This window comes from Gambusia affinis, linkage group LG17 (genome assembly GCF_019740435.1).
Source record: "Gambusia affinis linkage group LG17, SWU_Gaff_1.0, whole genome shotgun sequence".
NCBI classification, from domain to species: Eukaryota; Metazoa; Chordata; class Actinopteri; order Cyprinodontiformes; family Poeciliidae; genus Gambusia; species Gambusia affinis.
The window spans coordinates 12418734-12436934 of record NC_057884.1 but is presented as its reverse complement, the minus strand read 5'-3'; the positions used below and the strand labels follow the sequence as shown (position 1 = coordinate 12436934).

At 37.9% G+C, this 18201-nt stretch overlaps 2 protein-coding genes across 2 annotated transcripts; one reads left to right on the top strand and one right to left on the bottom strand.

The window, feature by feature from the left end:
• Positions 1-932: 932 nt before the first annotated feature.
• On the bottom strand, positions 933-9074 carry wbp1 (WW domain binding protein 1). Its single transcript, XM_044096229.1, has 4 exons — positions 8825-9074; positions 7781-7883; positions 6703-6870; positions 933-4618 (listed from the first exon to the last, which is right to left on the bottom strand). The coding sequence occupies exons 1-4, from the start codon at positions 8885-8887 to the stop codon at positions 4062-4064; spliced, it is 891 nt and encodes a 296-aa protein (XP_043952164.1). The 5' UTR covers positions 8888-9074; the 3' UTR covers positions 933-4061.
• A 1414-nt stretch (positions 9075-10488) lies between these two features.
• Positions 10489-14898, top strand: LOC122819475 (ADP-ribosylation factor-like protein 3). The gene is made up of 6 exons (XM_044096230.1): positions 10489-10596; positions 11862-12005; positions 12168-12284; positions 13088-13138; positions 13335-13520; positions 14663-14898. The coding sequence occupies exons 1-6, from the start codon at positions 10594-10596 to the stop codon at positions 14708-14710; spliced, it is 549 nt and encodes a 182-aa protein (XP_043952165.1). The 5' UTR covers positions 10489-10593; the 3' UTR covers positions 14711-14898.
• The last annotated feature ends 3303 nt before the right edge of the window (positions 14899-18201 follow it).

The following is an 18201-nucleotide window of genomic DNA, read 5'->3' as shown; positions in this document are numbered from 1 at the left end:
TATATATATATATATATATATATATTTTTTTTTTTTTTTTTTTTTTACAAACAAAAGACTTGAAAAATGTGAGGTATCCACATGCATTTTATCTGATACTACTAATCAAAAGTACAACCAATGAGCTTCTGAAATCACATCATTTTGTAAGCTGAGTCAACCTGAGTATAATTTCATCAAAGGCCTCAGAATCTGGTTCTATGACGAGTCAGCCACGTAGGAGATGCAGCGGTCATGTGGAAGCAAAGGTTCTGATCCGGTGGGACCAGGATGGTGGAAAACAAACAGCGCAACGATCTGAACATGCTGTTCCCACTGCAAACCATGGTGGTGGCAGGGTCATACTGTGTGGAGGCTTTGAACCAGTGAGGCAGTTCAGAGTTGGAGGAAAATCTCTTAAAAAGTGTATGAAAAAAACAAACAAACACAAAAACTTTGGACTGGGGAAAATTCACCTTCCAGCAAGACGACACTAAAGACACAGCGAGAGCTCCGATGGAATGGTTTAGGTCACAGCATATTCATGTGACAGAATGGTCCAGTTAAAGCCTGGACAAAAAAAAACAACAAAAAAAAAAAAACGAATAAAAATCACTACTTAATCTTCAAAGAATAGGTGAAAAAAAAAATCTCTAGATACTGGACACCCATACATGTTTTTCCTTCTACTTATGCACTATTTGGTATTGGTCTGTGATATAAAATACCACAAAATGATTTGTGGTTGTTGGATGAAAGAGGATGGAAAACTTCAGCAGGTGTGAATATTTTTGCAAGGCACTGTGAACAAACGGTGAGTCTTTTCCAAAAAATAAAGAATAGAAATAAAACAGTAACAGCTTCCTCGTGCTTCAATCTAATGCACAGGAATGCAAAAATAAAACTGAGCACAATAAATATGGTCTGAACACATTTCATCAGTGCCTCAGCTATAATTACGCACAGTATGTTTTTAATTCAACAACCACTTCTCAGCAACAAGACCACTTCAGTTCGGTGGCTTTTAAATGTACGCCACATCCTCTAAGCACAGAGCCTGCGACCGTTTCCAGAACGAGATTAAATGCTACTTTCTACTGACACAACAGTGCTCCTTTGCTCTCTAATACAACCATGCTTGCACAAATATTACGATTTATAAAAAAAGAAAAGAGAAAAAGACGACTACATCTACTCTAATAAGGCAGTATTACATCAGTTTCCACATACAGAGGTTATATATTATCTGTGCAGCTCTAATCAAGACATCGGCTCTATAGAAATGCAACAAGGCAGTTTAAGGTGTGCTGTCAAGAAAAAAACAAACAAAAAAAAAACATGTTTTATCAAATCTGCTTAGGGGTGTGCAGGCATGCTCACATTGCAACCGCTCCTCTGCAAAGGTCATGTCAGAATGGCTTCATGTTCAAGCACCCGTTAGGCGACGCAGCACTATCGCAACAAAAGGACTAGGAACATTTTGATAGTTTCAGCCCGTGGTGCGTGTGCATCATCCTGTCCCGACACGTTCTGCGGTGTTCCTCTGCTACATTCTAGCCGCAGCAGCACTCTAATCTAATCAACTACAACCTAGAAAAAAAATTAAGAAAAAAAAAAAAAAAAAAAAAAGCTGCTGCAGGCCGGTGAAGAGAGGAAACATTTTCATTCTGATGTGCACAAACAAAATGACTTTATGTATAACTTTTTTTCTCAAGCAACACTGAGGTGTTTGTGTTCCTCCTCTTTATGAAGCCATGGTGTAAACTTCTTGTACAAAAGTCGGACTGGTGTCGTCTGATTCAGGCACTGAACCCATTTTAAAAAACAAATAGGCATGGACCGGCTATCGGGGTCAAGGCTAAAGTTTTGTCCAGCTTTTTCAAGCTTACTGTGATCAATTAACACCCCTCCTTAACTTGTTGCTGTGCACTGCTTTTCAGCTGGTAAGGAAAGAGCTAGTATGCTTTTTCACTTCTAAATTTAGGAAGTGCTTTATTGTGTAAATATTATTAAAACATTATATTTCACACCCTGATAATCTCCTAGCCGCCCATGCCTGGTTGGAATATTAAAGCCACTGATATTGCCGAAGAAGCAGCTTTTAGAGCATTGCATTGTGGGTGCATGCGTGCACTTTATGCTGTCAGATGACCTGAGTTTTTACACACAATCAGAGCAGATGTATAAAAAACTTGATCTCTTTTTCTTTTTTTCCCCAAACTTCATTCTTTTAAGGTTTATTTTCTGACAATAACCTGTCTCAGACAGAAGAATGTCCATGTAGGAACTTCATTATGTTGCGGCTTTCCCCATCTGCTTTATATATACATACATATATATATATATATATATATATATATATTGCAAGCGAACAAACTACAGTTTGGGAAAACAAGCTGCATGCATTGGTGTGGAACATGCAGTTCATTGCAAGCATTTCTGTGGTCGTGCCAAGACCAAATCGACTGTTGAGCAGAGCTTGCAACCATCTCAGCTTGCTAATGTACTGGCCCTCTGCTGCCAGTGGAAAAATGCCACTGCAAATCCCTCACACTTACAACAGCTACAGAAAGAACAGAAACCCACAACAGCACCAGCTACCTAGTTAGCACTCATCAAGAAAAGTACATCAATACATCGAAAAAGCAATCGATCCACCGCTTTTACCCCTAAAAGTATTTAAACTGAGTTCCTCAGCCACCGCAGGGTAAGACTGTTGGAAGTGATGACCAAAGCAAGTATTAAAAATGATGGAATATGCTAATTCACTCAAATATAAAACACCAAGTCATGCCTCGTGCAAAACAAAAAAAACAAAAACAAAACAAAACATCAAAATCAGTGCTTTAAGTTTTTACCTCACCAATCTCAAAAGCATTTCTCATAATTTCGTCACTGCACTGTCAGCTGCACACACCCGCATCCAGGAAATCTGCGGCAAGGAATCATGACACCTGTGGCATTTACTAAAGCAGAGCTGGTTATGTGATGAAAAAGCAAAGAGCAACTACATCCTTCAATATTGACATAAAAAAAACAAAAAAAACAACAACATGCTGAGTGATAAAAATTCCCTCAGCGATAACAAGTTAAATAAAACACAACCTAGATCTTCCCTCAATACCTTTTTTTGACTAAAAACCTGCCCATATTGTTAGTACAAAGGATTTTTACGGCAGCTAGAAACTGAAGTGGGGGAAGATCGCATGCATACATGCAGACAATCGATAAATCACTACAATGCTGAGCACCACTTTCATCATTCTAATTAGATACCAAGCAGCCTTGGTGACAACATTATGATATCAAAACAGAAGAAAAAAAAAACAACAACAGGGTGACATTTAAAACACAAGAAGCTGGTCTCTTCTCCACTCAAGTGTTTTAGCCCCTCCACCCCAACATGGGCGGCCATGACCTCAGAGATGACATCACTTTGCAGCTGTGGCCTAGATTTCACAGCAAACACTCAGTACTTATACGCATTAAACGGCTTTGGGAAGGAAAAAACCCCTCCCAACATAATCTGATTCTAATTTTTGCAAGCTCAAGCTGATAGCTGAAAATGTTTGTTCTTCCCTCGAACGTGCTCAGTCTTGGGGGGAGACCCGAGAAACGTTGTTTTGCCGCGTTTTGCAGCATGCTTCAAACCTCAGTTGGGGGAAATGTTCTGACCTACGAGGGTTTTTGAAAACAGAAACGTGAAAGCAGCGCTGCGAGAGATGGCGAGAGAAATGGTCAATTCTGCCTTCAGTTCAAAATGGCCGCTTCCTTTCTTTTTCACCACTCAGGGACGTTCTCACGCTGAACAGAAGGTAGAAATATACCCGACAGAGAAGCAGAACGTTTGCTGGATCCCCCCGCTAAGAGAAATATAGGGAATAAGCCGCGCCTTGCCCACATTGGTATCGTATCAATCCTAAACAAAAGCCAGAACTGATTAGTTAACATCATCATTTCGCAAATATTAGTTGAGGGAAATGAAGCGTAGTCATTCCCCCCATGCCAATGTCGGTGGCGATAGTTATGGCCCTGTGTGAAGCTGGAAGCTGCAATAGTTTGCTGGTTGTTGATGCTGTGGATCACACCATGTGGTCTCCAGTGCTGGTGTTGGCGGACTGGCATGGCAGCTCAGAGGTGCACTCCTTCTGCCTGAAGGTCTCCTGCGGGCGTCCGGAGCAGCAGTCCCTGCCGGGACCTTTGCACATCTGGTTTTCCTCGTCGCTTTCCTCCTCCGGCCCTGAGCCCTCGTCTACGTCCAGCTGGCAAACGCACACCTCAATCCCTGAGTCGCCGGTCACGTGCCGGCGTCGGGTTACGAGCTCGTCCTCCTCCTCATCTTCCCCCTCCCCCACCGCCGCCCCGGACAGCAAAACATCTACGCTCTCCTCTTCCCGGCTCTGTGGTTGGTCAGCTTGTGACATTGCCCCCTCGTCTGACAAGACGCCCGATGCCTGACGGTGTGCCGCTGGCTCTCCGTCAGGGAACATTCGTGGCACGGAGACAGAGACCGGCTGGCTTATTTGAGGGCCGGGCGCCGGAGCTGACTCAGGAGGGTTTTCGGAGTACGGGGGAGGCGGGGTCGGGGGGTGACCCACCACTTCTTCATAGTCGGGAAGCTTGCAGTCATTCCAAAACCCTGAGGATCACAAAACAAGAAGCTGTAGTTTCGTTCTTCACTACGTTGATCAAAAGAAGAGGATTTAAAAAGGAAAAGGATATAAATTTATCTGAGCTGGCTTTCTATAAAAGCAATTAATAAAGAAAAGGACAAATAAATCTAACTTTTGATTGTTTTTCAAAGCATAGGTATAGTTTTAAAAACACATTCTAACAATAAAAAAAAAATGTCTTTGTAACCTCACCTCCCTTTAAACCAGGAAGTGAGTATATATAGATAACGACAGGCATTTTGACAAAATAATCTAATTACAATTTCATAGGGAAATCACAAACTTTTTTAACAGCAGCTGGCTGTCCTAGTCATTTTTCTAAGGTTCATGCTTCACATGAATGCCAAGCAGAGAGACATTAATATTTGCTCATTTGGTTTTGTTGTTTTGGGGGGCGCAGGGGGTTTGCATCCATTGTTTGTTTTGCAAATTTTGCACCTTCACCTATATCCTGGTCAAACATCAGTTGCCTTTCAGGTTAAAGCTGGTTGGAAATAATTCACCCTTTCCTTGTCAAATCTACTGAAATTTTCCACCATAATTCATTTGCAGAATTTTTCTTTTACTACAGCAAAGTGCATTCCCTCAGGTTCTGTTCAGCAAAGAGTTCAACTCGCCCCTCCCCCATCCGGTCCAGTGCTGTTTACGACAGCCAAAGATGGTGATGATAACTGTGAATTTCACCACACCGAGAGGTGAAAGAAATTTAGTTACCCAAGACTACTCAAGTAGCAAAACAAACAAACAAAAAATATGAAGGGTGTGGCTTTGTAACTTAATTGGTTAATATCTTTAATAGAATGCCACTCACCAGTTTCAGAAAAATGCTGCTTTGACTTGTTTGTTGCAAGATGCAAAGAACACTGTGCAAGAAATGACTCAATTACGGCTTACCAATAGAACAACAACAAGAGTATTACCGGTAAGGGTTTGAGTTTTTCATTAAACTTATTGTGGATACTATTACAATCTGATGATGCAATGTCTTTTTGAAAGATGAGTTGTCTCCGTTTTCACTGGATGGAAGTCCTGCTAGACATCGAGAGTGTCTCTGTCTGAGTCACTGTCTACATATGCATGCAGGTTGGAGATGTGTTGTCATTCTTGTCTTGAACTCAAGCTTGCTCGCTGTGGGTTTTACACTCTGACAAATGGGAAGCTTGTCCACCTGCCACTTGTGATATTAATGGACATGATATCCTTTTTCCTGCCAAGCCCTAGAGTGACCACTGACATTAAGGTGACGTCTCTGCTGCTGGCTGTCACTGCTGCACTTTCAGCTCAACCTAAAGTCTTCAAAACACAAATGCTTGCAGTGGTGTATGACAAGGTCAGGATAAATATCAATTGCCACATACATTGAAACAAAAACAATATGGACATTAGTTGTGAGATATAAAGTTTGGGCATATGAGGCAACAAAATAGAGAAATTACAATAATTCCTTGCAAAAGTATTAACAGTCTTTCAACTCTTTGATATTTTTGTCATTCCTTCAACCACAAAATTCAGTGTATTCATTAGGACTTTTTGTAAAGACCAGCATGCAGTGTATAATTGTAAAGTGGAAGGAAAATTATACAATTTTGTTTTTATTCAAGGTGGGGATGATGTGCTTAGGGTTATGCGCAGTGTTAGTGTTAGCTTTGCCTCAAACACCTAGTGTTTTGCATATATTATTAAAATTAAAATTTTTATCTTATCTATTCAGAGTTTACATTGTTCCTTTTTGAGGCCTGCAGCAAACATTAAGCATCATTTAGGGTTGCAAATCTGAAAAGTAGCAAATACAAATATATTCCACACTTTTCTGATCTTTATTTGTAACAAGTGTTGAATACCATGCAATGGTTTCTTCCACTTACAGTTATGCACTGCTTTGTGTTGTTCTACCATAGAAATTGACAAAAAAAAATTCAATTAAATTAAGATTGTGGTTGTAACATGGCAAAATGTGGAAAAAACTTACAAGGGGTGTACAGTATTTACTTTTGCAAGGCAGCATCTTTGACACAAACATTTTAAACCACAAAATAAATCACAATCTTACTTAAATTGAGAGGTGGCGGTGTAATGAAGGAGCTGGAAGCACCCTGATAGGCCATTAGGCTGATCTCACGTTGCCGTTGCTCCTGTTGCAGACGCATTTTAACTCTCCGGTGTCGGTAGGCACAACAGCAACTGAGCATTATGATTAGCGTCCATACCAACCAGAACCCTGAGGGAAGAAACAGTCTCATTTTAATCTTAGCATCATTACTGTACAGGGTTAGGTATAGAAAAAACAAATAATGAGGAGTAAAGCATCTTTAATTTCACTGTAAGAAATTAAAGAGAAGCAACTGAAATCAAAGTAAAACACCTTTTGTTGTTTTTAGAAATTTTAAATGGATTTTTTTTTTTAATAATGACGCAGGAACAAAGCATAGAAACTCCTATATTTTTATAATTATTTTTTTACATTTATCCAAAGTTGAAAAAAGATCAGGTGAGATGTAATAATTTTATTGACTTTTCCAAACTGTCCAGGAAAGCAAACCTTGTAATACAATATAATGTAAATGTGTTCTCAATTCTTTGTAGATTAATTGCATTTTATAAATGTACTTTAACCTTCCTAGGGTGTCTGGCTTTAAATGTGGAGCATACAAAAACTAAATATGTGAAGATAAAGGAGTGAAAAAATAGAAAGATGAAAAATGGACTTTCATCTTCTGAATGATGCCATAATGAATTGATAGCCAGCCAATATAATGTAGGAATGGATAGTGAAAAAAAGAGTGCATGTGAAGATAGGTAATGGAGATTAATAAATGTGCTATCAAGGACAATGGGTAGATTGATGGGTGGTTTGAACAAGCAGGACTACTTTCAGAAAATGGGACATAGTGAAATGTCTGGAAATACAAATATTTTTCCATACTTGTTCAGACCTTGAAACACTAAACTCCATACATTTTCAGTCGGATAAGGAACCTTGAAAGCGCCAGATTCAATCAAAAAGCAGGTTCTATATTCAATTTAATAGTCCTTCCAGAGAACCAACAGCGACAGAAATGTATAATCTTTATCATTTAGTAGTCGCACATTAAAAAGTTAACACACGCACGGTACACATTTGTACTTACACCATAGTTCGTAGTAGTAGGTGCAGCATTCTGTCTCCCCACAGCAGTAACCCATCTCACAGCGGTACTGTTCATTATTTACCCCCGAACAAAACTCTTTTCCCTTCAGTACACAGGAGAGGTAGACACAGAGGAAGACAGAGTAAATATCCGAGCAGAAAAGTAAACAAATACAAGGCCAGCAAGCTTGTCCTTTCTCGTTGTCACTTCAATGTCACTTTCTATAAAGTTGGACATGTCTGTCAACTATACATTTAAGTATATGAAATTTACTTTCTTGTGGTAAATCCAAAAATGCTAACACTTCGCCAGTAGGTTGTCAAATAAAAGCAGCAGCTAAACCATGAAACAATGCTGTTTAAAATTGCAAAGAAATTGTGCTGTTTGAGTGACATTAGTTTCGTTTGGCTAAAGGCCAAATTAATCCACAATAGTTGCTTTAAAATGGCCCGAGGGGAAAAACATTTTAGTCTGGTTTTAATTTTTTATGCTAATAAGATTTTAGAAAATACGCGATAACAAAATTCCTTCACTGTCAAAACTATTGTTTAACTATTATCTAGATGTTTCAAATATATTTATACTGTAGACTACCTTTGAATGAGGTCTCTTTTTTATCAAATTGCCTGTACTAAGTTAAAACATTTATTTATGGTGAAATGTTCTGTCAATAAGTTGCCTACTCAGTCTGCCAAGCTAACATCAGCAGCTATGAATAAATATGTCGATTCGCCGGGTATCCGTTAGCAAAACCGCTAGCCTTAATCTTAACATCTTCGGTTCTAACTCTCAAAATGGGCCATTGAAAAACCATTGTGAAAGTACTTTAGATAGAAAAGAATTCTAGTTTTTACAATAATTCTTAAAATATGAAGGGAAACTTTTGCTAACTGACGTCACCCACGGCAAACAGAAGCGAACCGTGCCCTCTTTCCTTTGTGGAGGAGACAAAAAAGAATCGCAGGGGGGCCTTCACCAAGCCCCGAAGCAGCGGTCTGGGCTGGAAGCTTACGCCGACAGGGTGAGCTCGTAATGCGGGCTTACCTGCACCAGACAGGTCCCGGTACAAAGAAGACCTACAATGGATCCCAGTGCTTTCTGTGGCATCTCTCTGGGTTATCTGCCGTGAACACGACAGGAACCATAAAGCAATCAGTCGGATCGACAATCAGCAGCAATGACAGCGGATGGATGAAAGCTACCAACTAACGTTTCAGCCTGTCACACTCAGACATGTTTTTGTTTGACCGAGAAACACTCCCCAGTACGGATATGAATCTGGAACGGGTTTCAACTGTAGGGGGCGCTGTGTGTAAGTGTTTGACAAACCAAATTAAAAACAAGATTTTACGAAATGGGTCTAAGTTTCTGTATAATGTATTACCACTGTAAACTCAAACTCTAAACTCAATTAAACTCTAAAAAACGAGAAATAAAACAGGATAGAGCAATTCTTTTTTTGTCCCAGTGGGCAAATTCAATACACACAAAAATAAAACATAAAATTGTGCAAAAGAAAAGTAAAATTGCGCGTTTTGCTTTTAAAACATTTTCAACAAGAAAACAGCTTGCATAAAACAATAAGAAACTTCGCTCTCTTAAAATATATATTGAAAAAAATCCTGTCCAGTAAATGTGATCACATAAACATTAGACATAAATTAAAGCATCTTTGACTACGCATATTCTTTATATTTTGTTTGTTAAAAGAATTTAGATAAATAAATAAATAAATAAATAAATAAATAAATAAATAAATAAATAAATAAATAAATAAATAAATAAATAAATCACAAAAGCTAAGAGATATTGTCAAGTGGTTGATTATTGGAAATAGTCAGAGCAGAAATAATAACAGATCAAATAATTACTAAATATCAAATAAACAAGTTAAAACTATTAACACTATAATAGACAATAACATTATCACAAAATAATAATAATTATTATTATAAATAATAAAAGATAATAATTATAATAATTCATATACTACCATCATTAAGTAATGTAATAGATATAGTTTTGACAGCCTTCTCAACTCATTAAAATTATGTAATGCAAAAATCTTTTAACATGTTTGTTTTGTTTCCATATAACTCTTCTAATGAAAGTGAAACCTATTCAAAAATCCAATTTGGAAACACAATCTTTCTTCATTACTACTATTTAGACATTTGAGAGAGTCCCTGTTGCAGTAATGGACTTTTGAGTTTCCTCTTTAAGGTAAATGGGCTTGTAAAAAAAATCCATTGTTTTTACATAAACTGAGCCCAAACTCTAAGCAGTTTTTATTCAGATTATGCATGAAGTAAACATCCCCGTGCCTGTGTCTAGAACTGTAACATCTGAATGTGGTACACCTTTTTTGTGTAAATTAAGCAATACATGCTCATGCTTTAAGAAGATTATTATGTCATAATCAGTTGTGTTTGATCTGTGTATTGGAATGAATTGGATTGGTTTGATTAAATTCAAACAAAATTTCTTTTTATATTTCTACACATAAAATGAATCTGTTAAAGTTCTTTGAGACTACATTAGCTATGTGGTGTGATATAAATAAACTTAGTTGAAAGAAGCAGACTAACAGCTGTTGTACAGTCAGGAAACACTAAATAACCAGAGTACAAGAAACAACATTTAAAAAAAAAAATAATTTTGATTATTTGAGGATAATTTTTTTGTTTTGTTCACGCAGACGTCAGAGTTTCCCTGGAAACAAAAACTTGGCAGCTGTTCTGCCGAGACACATGGTGAGAAAGATGTTAATCCACTCAGGTTGAGTAACAACCACAAAAGGACCTGTGGACACCATGGTGAGTTATCTCAATTCTTATCAGCAGGAACAGATATTTAAAACCTGGTCTGCCTAACTCATGTTTCTAATAGCTATAGACTGATTTAGTTCTGCGGTATTTATTGGAGTTCTAAATATGTCTTGGTAAGGTTGATGAGGCCAGAGTCATAAACACTTGGGGCTTTTTTCCATTCTCAGTGCTAGCTTTAGTTCAAGAATCTATTTGGTAAATTGTATCAGATATCCCTCTGGATAAACTAACAAGATAATACTTATCAGATTAAGTAACTGTGACTGTAAAGTCAAAGCTGCAGTAATAAAAGGCTAATTAACCAGATTAGATTTCTCCAAACTCAGAAAACCACCGTCACAAAACTTTAAAAGACATAAATTAGCAAAATTAATAACTTTTATAATGCTGATGCCTACAAATACCTTCTGAACATATTAGTACATTTATTCCATAGATTACCAAGCATTTCTGTTGCAGCAAATTGCTCTGCTACAATCAAAGCCTAGCATGCTGCCTTCTACAGATGCCTAATCTCAGACGTCTGCAGAGCGTCTTTGAGTTTCTGATACATTTATAGACGACTTTATAGACTAACGCTAAATCCTTTGCTCTCTTCATTCATGGTTCTCAAACTATGCCACTAGTACCGCTGCTGGTTGGGTTGCCTTTACAGTAGTGGTGAAAGAAATGATTTTGCCAGTTATTTGTAATGTAAATGGGAATAAATTAACTGTGATGTAAAGTTAATGAATGCTAACATTCAAAATGATGAGCTGTTTCAACACAGCAATGTTTACTTCAACAAGAAGTTCTTAAAAGTGCCAAGGAGAACATTTTGAGATCTCCTTGTGAAATCTGAATCAGATGAAATGCCAGTGGCTACTTGTATTCTGTTTACCTCTGGAGTTAGAAGTAGATCTTGAAATAAGATCTTAAACTGTCTTAATGTACTTCCTGTTCAATGCTTCAAGTTCAAACCCGAGTTTGGTATATTCATTGATTTGGTCAGTGACCGGGCTAACTGGAGACTAGAAAACAGAATAAAGAATTACATAGCATTCTTTGTTTATTTGGACAGTTCTAATGGAACCAAAAAATAATAATTTATTACAAACATGCTGTAGATGTTTTTAGCTGTTGGTTGAGTGAGTCGATTTTTCCAGACTGGCTTTTGAGGTTATTCAAAGTTTGCAAGATACTGCTAAGTCATCTCATTAACGCTCATCCCACTGAGGTTTAACCGTCTCTAATACGCTGTGATCCTCCTGCAGGGCCTGCTGTCTATACTTCGGAGACTAAAGCAGTCACCAGAGCAGGAGGTGCGCTTACTGCTATTAGGATTGGACAATGCCGGCAAGACCACTCTGCTCAAACAGCTGGCAGCTGAAGATATCAGCCACATCACCCCCACACAAGTACAGTGATACACACGCACACACAGAAACACTCTGTTAATGTCAAATTGTGAGAATGCACCACTTCATTTTCTAGTTAAACAGTCAGGTCATGCATCAGTTCACCTCCTTAGCGAGAAGTTGAACTACCCATTAAACTTAATCTATGTTGTCTTTCACCAGGGCTTCAATATAAAGAGTGTGCAGTCTTCTGGGTTCAAATTAAACGTTTGGGACATTGGAGGGCAACGCAAGATTCGTCCTTACTGGAGGAATTATTTTGAGAACACCGATGTACTGGTAGTCTGATGTTCTCCTATGGCATAAACTCTAGCAATAGAAAAAAAGTAATTCTAGCTTCTGCTGGTCAGAAGTTTACATGCACTCATCATGAACATGAATGTCATCTTAATTTTGGGCTTTTAAATATCAATTTATTCCATGTACTTATTTTTTCAGACTGAAATGATCATACAGAATATTGCAAAATATTTTATTCACTGTACTGTAGACTTTCTCTGGTCTACTCAAGGTGAAAAATACACAGACACCACTACTAATCTTTGCTTAGTCATACTATAGCAAGTTGCTTTTTAGCTTTAAACGTTTTGCACTCATCAACAAGCGTCTGGTACAATTCTTGATATCTAAATACACTTCAGATATCAAGAACTATAGTCTCCAAAAAGCTTAATCAGACTTGCCTTGGAAACGTCAAGACAAGTGTCCTGTTGGAATAATGACCACCACAACACCTTTCAAATTATGTCCAATTTTCAACCATTCAGTTGTTTGTTTGATTAGAGAAATTGAATAATTTAGATGTAGTCGTACTTCTCCATTATGCCATTCACTTTGTGCAGGGCACCAGTGTTGCTGGCAGCAAAACAGCCCACATCTTGATGCTACCACCACCATCTCTAATGTTGGTTATGGTTCAACATTTCTTGTTCTTGGTGAAACCACTTTAAAACAAGCTGAAAACATGATAGCTGTTGTACAAGCTTCTCAGCTAGGATTTACTTTTAAATACTTTTCAGTCTGCTAACTGAGAGGAAAGTTTTTATAATGTTGCTTTAATATGTTCTTTTTCTGGACTGCAGATCTATGTGATTGATAGCTCGGACAGGAAAAGATTCGAAGAGACAAGTTTGGTGAGACATAATTTACTTTTGCTTGAAAAAAGTGCAATACAAGTAGAAATTTAGATTAGGTATTCACCAGAGACCATCCTGGAAGCACAAACTTAAACTATTTTATTTAAGGAGTGGGTCTAGTTGGCAAAAACTTTATGCAATTATAGCATATGCTAAGACGTTCACCAAAGCATATCCATTTTCATTTTTTTAGGAGCTTGCCGAGTTGCTGGAGGTAGAAAAACTTGCAGCTGTGCCGCTGCTGGTGTTTGCCAACAAGCAGGACCTGATGACAGCCTCTCCGGCGTCGGAACTGGCGGAGAGTCTCAACCTGCACACAATACGGGATCGCATGTGGCAGGTGCAGGCCTGCTCAGCACTCACTGCAGAAGGAGTGCAGGTAAATACAGTGTGTCATGCAAACACAGTGTGCGATAAGCAGAGGTCGAGACGGAGTGAGCTGTTGAGTAACAACAACTGTGTTTTGCGGTCAGTTTTTGGACCTGGAATAGGGACATTCGCTGCTTTGACATCATAGGAATAAGAGGAAATATGGCGAGTTCTGTTAATCATATACAATTATTCATGGTAGCTTTCTATCAACCAGTTTGGCCTGTATTTATAATTTACTGATATAAATACCCTGTTGTTAAATAGAACTACTGCGATACTGTCTACAACAGGAATGAAGAAGTCATCATGCTGTTTCCTACTACAAAAATTTTGGAAGCATGTCTTATGACTTTGGCTACTTTGCCATCTATGTACCTTTAGGTTTACAAATTCCTTTACACACCTTGAATTTTGTCACAATTGCAGTACTCAATCAAAACTGGCCTTGGTCTTACACATTTTCAAAGAATTGGTCTTGCCTCAGCCTTTACTACATTTTTCCCTGTTCCCTCTTGGAAGTGCTGATCTCATGAAATTTTCTCAAGATTATGCTGGATCACAATTGCAACATCCTATTATTATTACAATTAGTGATACTCCTAATTGCATTAGAAAATAATCCAATAATTTTAATTTACTTTGAATCTGAGGCTCAGGGGTCAAGAGGTGAAATCACAAAACAATATCCAACCCCCAGGAGGAAATTTTTGCTGAATATCCTGTTTTGTCTAAACATACATTTGGAGTTAAAAAGAGAAAGGTTAAGAGATAAAGATTTCCACGAATGCTTTAATGTGACCAAAAAATGATAGTCAGATGGCTAACAAAGTGAGATTTTAATCTCTTTGTTAGAGCTAAATGTGGACTGGAATTATGAGCTAGTACTTTATACTTGATGAGTTCAGATTTCAACATATTTTTCTGGGCAATAGGAATTAAATCATGGATCCAGAAAAGAAACATGGAAGACGTTGCTCTGGTTAAATGAGAGGAAATGCATTCAAATGTTTTGGAGGAAAACTAACACTGCACGTTAAGTCATGGTAGTAGCAACAAAATGCCGTGAGGAGGGTTAAGATTTCATTTGACAAGGTTCTGTATATCAGTGCAATGAATAATTTTGGTTCTTTTCTCACCTTTATCAAACAGGATGGGATGACCTGGGTTTGCAGAAATATAAAGTTTCGGAAGAGATGACCAATGAGTGGTGACCAACTTACATAAGCACTTTATACTTGATCTATGCGGTAATTTTGAGAATGTTATGGGGCAGCAGCAGAGTGTGTTAGTTTTTTTTATTGTTACTCTTGCCAATATGTATTTGTTTTTTACAAAACATAATCTTACCAGTACAAAAAAAAATGCCAATATACTACCAAGGAAGATGTCACAGGCTATCTCAGACCTCAGTGTTGTACTGTATATATGTAAATGCAGTTTTGTTTAGATATTTGTAATATTGTTTTGTAGGTCCAAGTAAGAATTTCCTTTAGTAGTTTTATAAATAAAGATTCACTTTTGAGTTTTAAAGGACCTGTTGAAGCTGGTATGACTGATTTGTGAACACTAGAGGGCGGCATTGCACCACCACACATCATAATTTCCAGTGATTACATCCTCTGTTTTCAATCGGTGCATCAGCGGTAATTTTTTAATTATTATTATTTATTTTTACAATGGCTGATTTAGTTTTTATGATCATAAAGTCTTTCAGATTTTCAGTATGAAACAGTTTATATTTATTTGCAAGCATAAAGCATATTTCCGCCATTAAATCCAATATATGTGTTTGTTAATGTTTAAATTTCTCAAACTGTCCCTTGAGTTTCACAGTTAAGCTCCTGGTTTGGTGCAGAAAGCTAAACATCTTAAAGAGATTCAGTGTGAAATCCCCTTTGCCTTGGTGTCCACAAAGAAGCTAGTTTCAAGACGTCTTTCTCACCTGTAAATCGTACAGAAAGATCTTGGCCATTGAATTACTCAAATTCTCACCTTGTTCTCCACGATTTACCACAAGGCAATCGCATTCCCTTTCTCTTTCTCGTTTATGTCTGTTAGCAGCACATTTGCCACAAGCCCAGCTAATCTGACCTGGATGAGTGCGCCACTGTGGTCCTATAGGGGCATTTACATACAAACCTTTTCCAGGACTAATAGCCCACCGATACAATTTGCATTTATATAGCCCCCTTCATACCAACATGATTTGGCACCTTTGCCCATGATAAAAATAACCCTCCTCCTTTGGCCTTGAGTTACTGCCCTGCTGCTGGTGCTGTGTGTGCATTGTGTGAGTCCGTCCTCATATATAAGGTTGGCTGATTTTAATATGCTAGAGCCGCCCGGCCCCTGATGTAGACTGGGACAAGTGCATAACCTCTCAGAATGGGCCTCATAATGATTCAGCCATCAATGTGGGCTTTGGTCCCGTGTTCTGTTTGCATGTTTGCTGCTTCTGCATCTTAGAGTTTTGTTGATCCAGCAATGTGGGGCCAGAGCAAACACTCACCAGGTAAATATTAATCCACAGCAGTTCTTTCTTTACAGGCTGAAAATGGACACCTGCATTGTTTTTTGCAAAGTTTGAAAGGAAACATGACAAGTATTTTTTATTTATTTTTTTACTTTTTAAGCACCAACCTTTATATTATAACACCATTATATTGCAATTGCTGCAAAGAGGCCTGAAATCTCAAATGAATTAAACTTGATTTGCCAAACACAAAGTGGATTGGAGCGAGGGGCCCTGGTTACCTTTGGCTCCATCATCAGAGAGGCAATCAGGCCTGCAAAGGGCCATAAATCATGGGACTTTCCCAGCCACTCAGGCCAACACAGCAGCCTCCCACACACGGAGAAACCAAGGGGCAGAGAGGCCAGCTGACTCACGGGCCCGAAGAATCAGGGAGGAGGAGATCCTGTGACTTAATTAAACCACTTTAATTCAAAGCAAAGCTGAGGTGCCTGTCTTTTAAATTACCATAAAATTAAATAAGTTAAGTTGAATAGATATTTGAGATATCACAAAAATGGTTAAAAATGTAAAACCAAAAAATTACTTCAAGTGAAAAGACAAAATGACTTTAAAGTAACACAGTAAAAAGTTCTTAATGGTTGGAATAAATTTTAAAATTGAAGCTGAAGGTGTCTGTATTCAAACTCTCTTTATGCATGTTAAAGTAAATCCATCTCTTTACTATTTTGGAGTTTAAATCTAACATAACTTTATGAGGCAGATTTAAGAGTTTTCAGTCCAGGGAAGTAACTGAAGTATGACTGAGTAAAACAACTTTCCATTGATTGTGACCATATTTGATCTTTTTCAGTCTGTCATCTGGATTTTCTTTAAATACTTATCTGCCAAGCAATTTCTTTCTGGTATCAATCAATGTCATACACGATTCATGATATGGAAAAACAGAATATTTTATGTCTGTCCTCTTCTGACACCACTGCAGTGGTGCAACACACTCAAACTTCACTCCAACTTTGCAAAAACCACTATAACTTACCTAAAGTAAAACTTTCAAATACAATATTTCTGAGCAGTAATAATTTAAGGTTAAACTAAAAGAAGCATTAGAAAACATCTTGATTACCACTAAACCTATTTGCTAGGCCCTTCCAAAACCTTCATCTTAAATTTATGGTAGTAACTTACAGGTCAAGTTGTATCCACTTGCTTCATATTAAATAAAATGTTGAACCAATTCTTGTTTGAGGGCCAGAATGTAAACCAAGTGTATTAAACTTTGAAGACAGTTTTTAAAAGTGAAAATAGCATTTATAGACTAACTACTGTTCATAAAATAAGAATTAAGAATTGTTTTGCAAATCTGATCAGATTTAAACACGAAAACATGTTTACCGTGACAGACAGCTTCCTCCTTCCATTTTTCATGTCAAAATAAACTTTGTCCTCCTCGCTTTCTTCAAATTTAAGCTCAGTAGATGCAGCCTGTCCCTCAGATAGCAAGTACAATGTTGGAAACATTTTCGTAAAGCACCACATCTATTCTGTTTCATTCACAGACTGATTCTTCATGTAAATATAAATTGGTGTCTGTGCTGGATAATAACACAAACAACAAATGCTCACAGTCCTGCCACGGCTTCTTTGAAGCTTGGTTGGGACTCTTACTTCTTCATGTGCTTTTATCAAACTGGAGAGCCATAAACAGCGAGTCTTGAAGACCATAAAAATTATCTGGGAATGGGGCAGAACATCACACCTTAGCATTTCAGAGTGTGGAAGGGGTTGAGCCAAGGGTCAGCAGCAGAGGGGGGTCATGTCTGATGTTCCTGAGACAAAAAGCAGAAGACAAAAACAATCGTGTCAGGAAAAACCTGGAGGCAGTGTAGATGAAACTATAAACGATACCAACATTTTTTTCTTTTCATTTTGATCATCTGATAATCTGATCATGAAATCAGGAGATGATACTACAGCAGATGGAGTGATTCTTGGGATTTCATGGGAGTGATGGTTCAAAGAGCAGTGAACACGGACAAAATTAAGGAGAAGACCACTACCTCTTCTGGAGGTCACAACAACAGCATCAGTGTGAAATAAAGCGCATAGTTAACCTCACCTGGTAAAAGAATCCTCCGCTCCCGGCATCCTCACAGCACACAGTACTGTGGCATTGAGACTATTTTGACATACTGCATCTGAAAGTAGTTTTCAA

What these genes read in the sequence shown, in the direction of transcription:
- wbp1 (XM_044096229.1), bottom strand. Translation starts at nt 8,887, where the DNA reads ATGCCACAGAAAGCACTGGGATCCATTGTAGGTCTTCTTTGTACCGGG. An exon ending in CTACTACTACGAACTATGGT is followed by an intron (nt 6,871 to 7,780) that starts GTAAGTACAAAT and finishes TTCTTCCCTCAG; the next exon opens with GGTTCTGGTTGGTATGGACG. An exon ending in ACCGCCACCTCTCAATTTAA is followed by an intron (nt 4,619 to 6,702) that starts GTAAGATTGTGA and finishes TGTGATCCTCAG; the next exon opens with GGTTTTGGAATGACTGCAAG.
- LOC122819475 (XM_044096230.1), top strand. An exon ending in GCCACATCACCCCCACACAA is followed by an intron (nt 12,006 to 12,167) that starts GTACAGTGATAC and finishes GTCTTTCACCAG; the next exon opens with GGCTTCAATATAAAGAGTGT. An exon ending in TTGAGAACACCGATGTACTG is followed by an intron (nt 12,285 to 13,087) that starts GTAGTCTGATGT and finishes TCTGGACTGCAG; the next exon opens with ATCTATGTGATTGATAGCTC.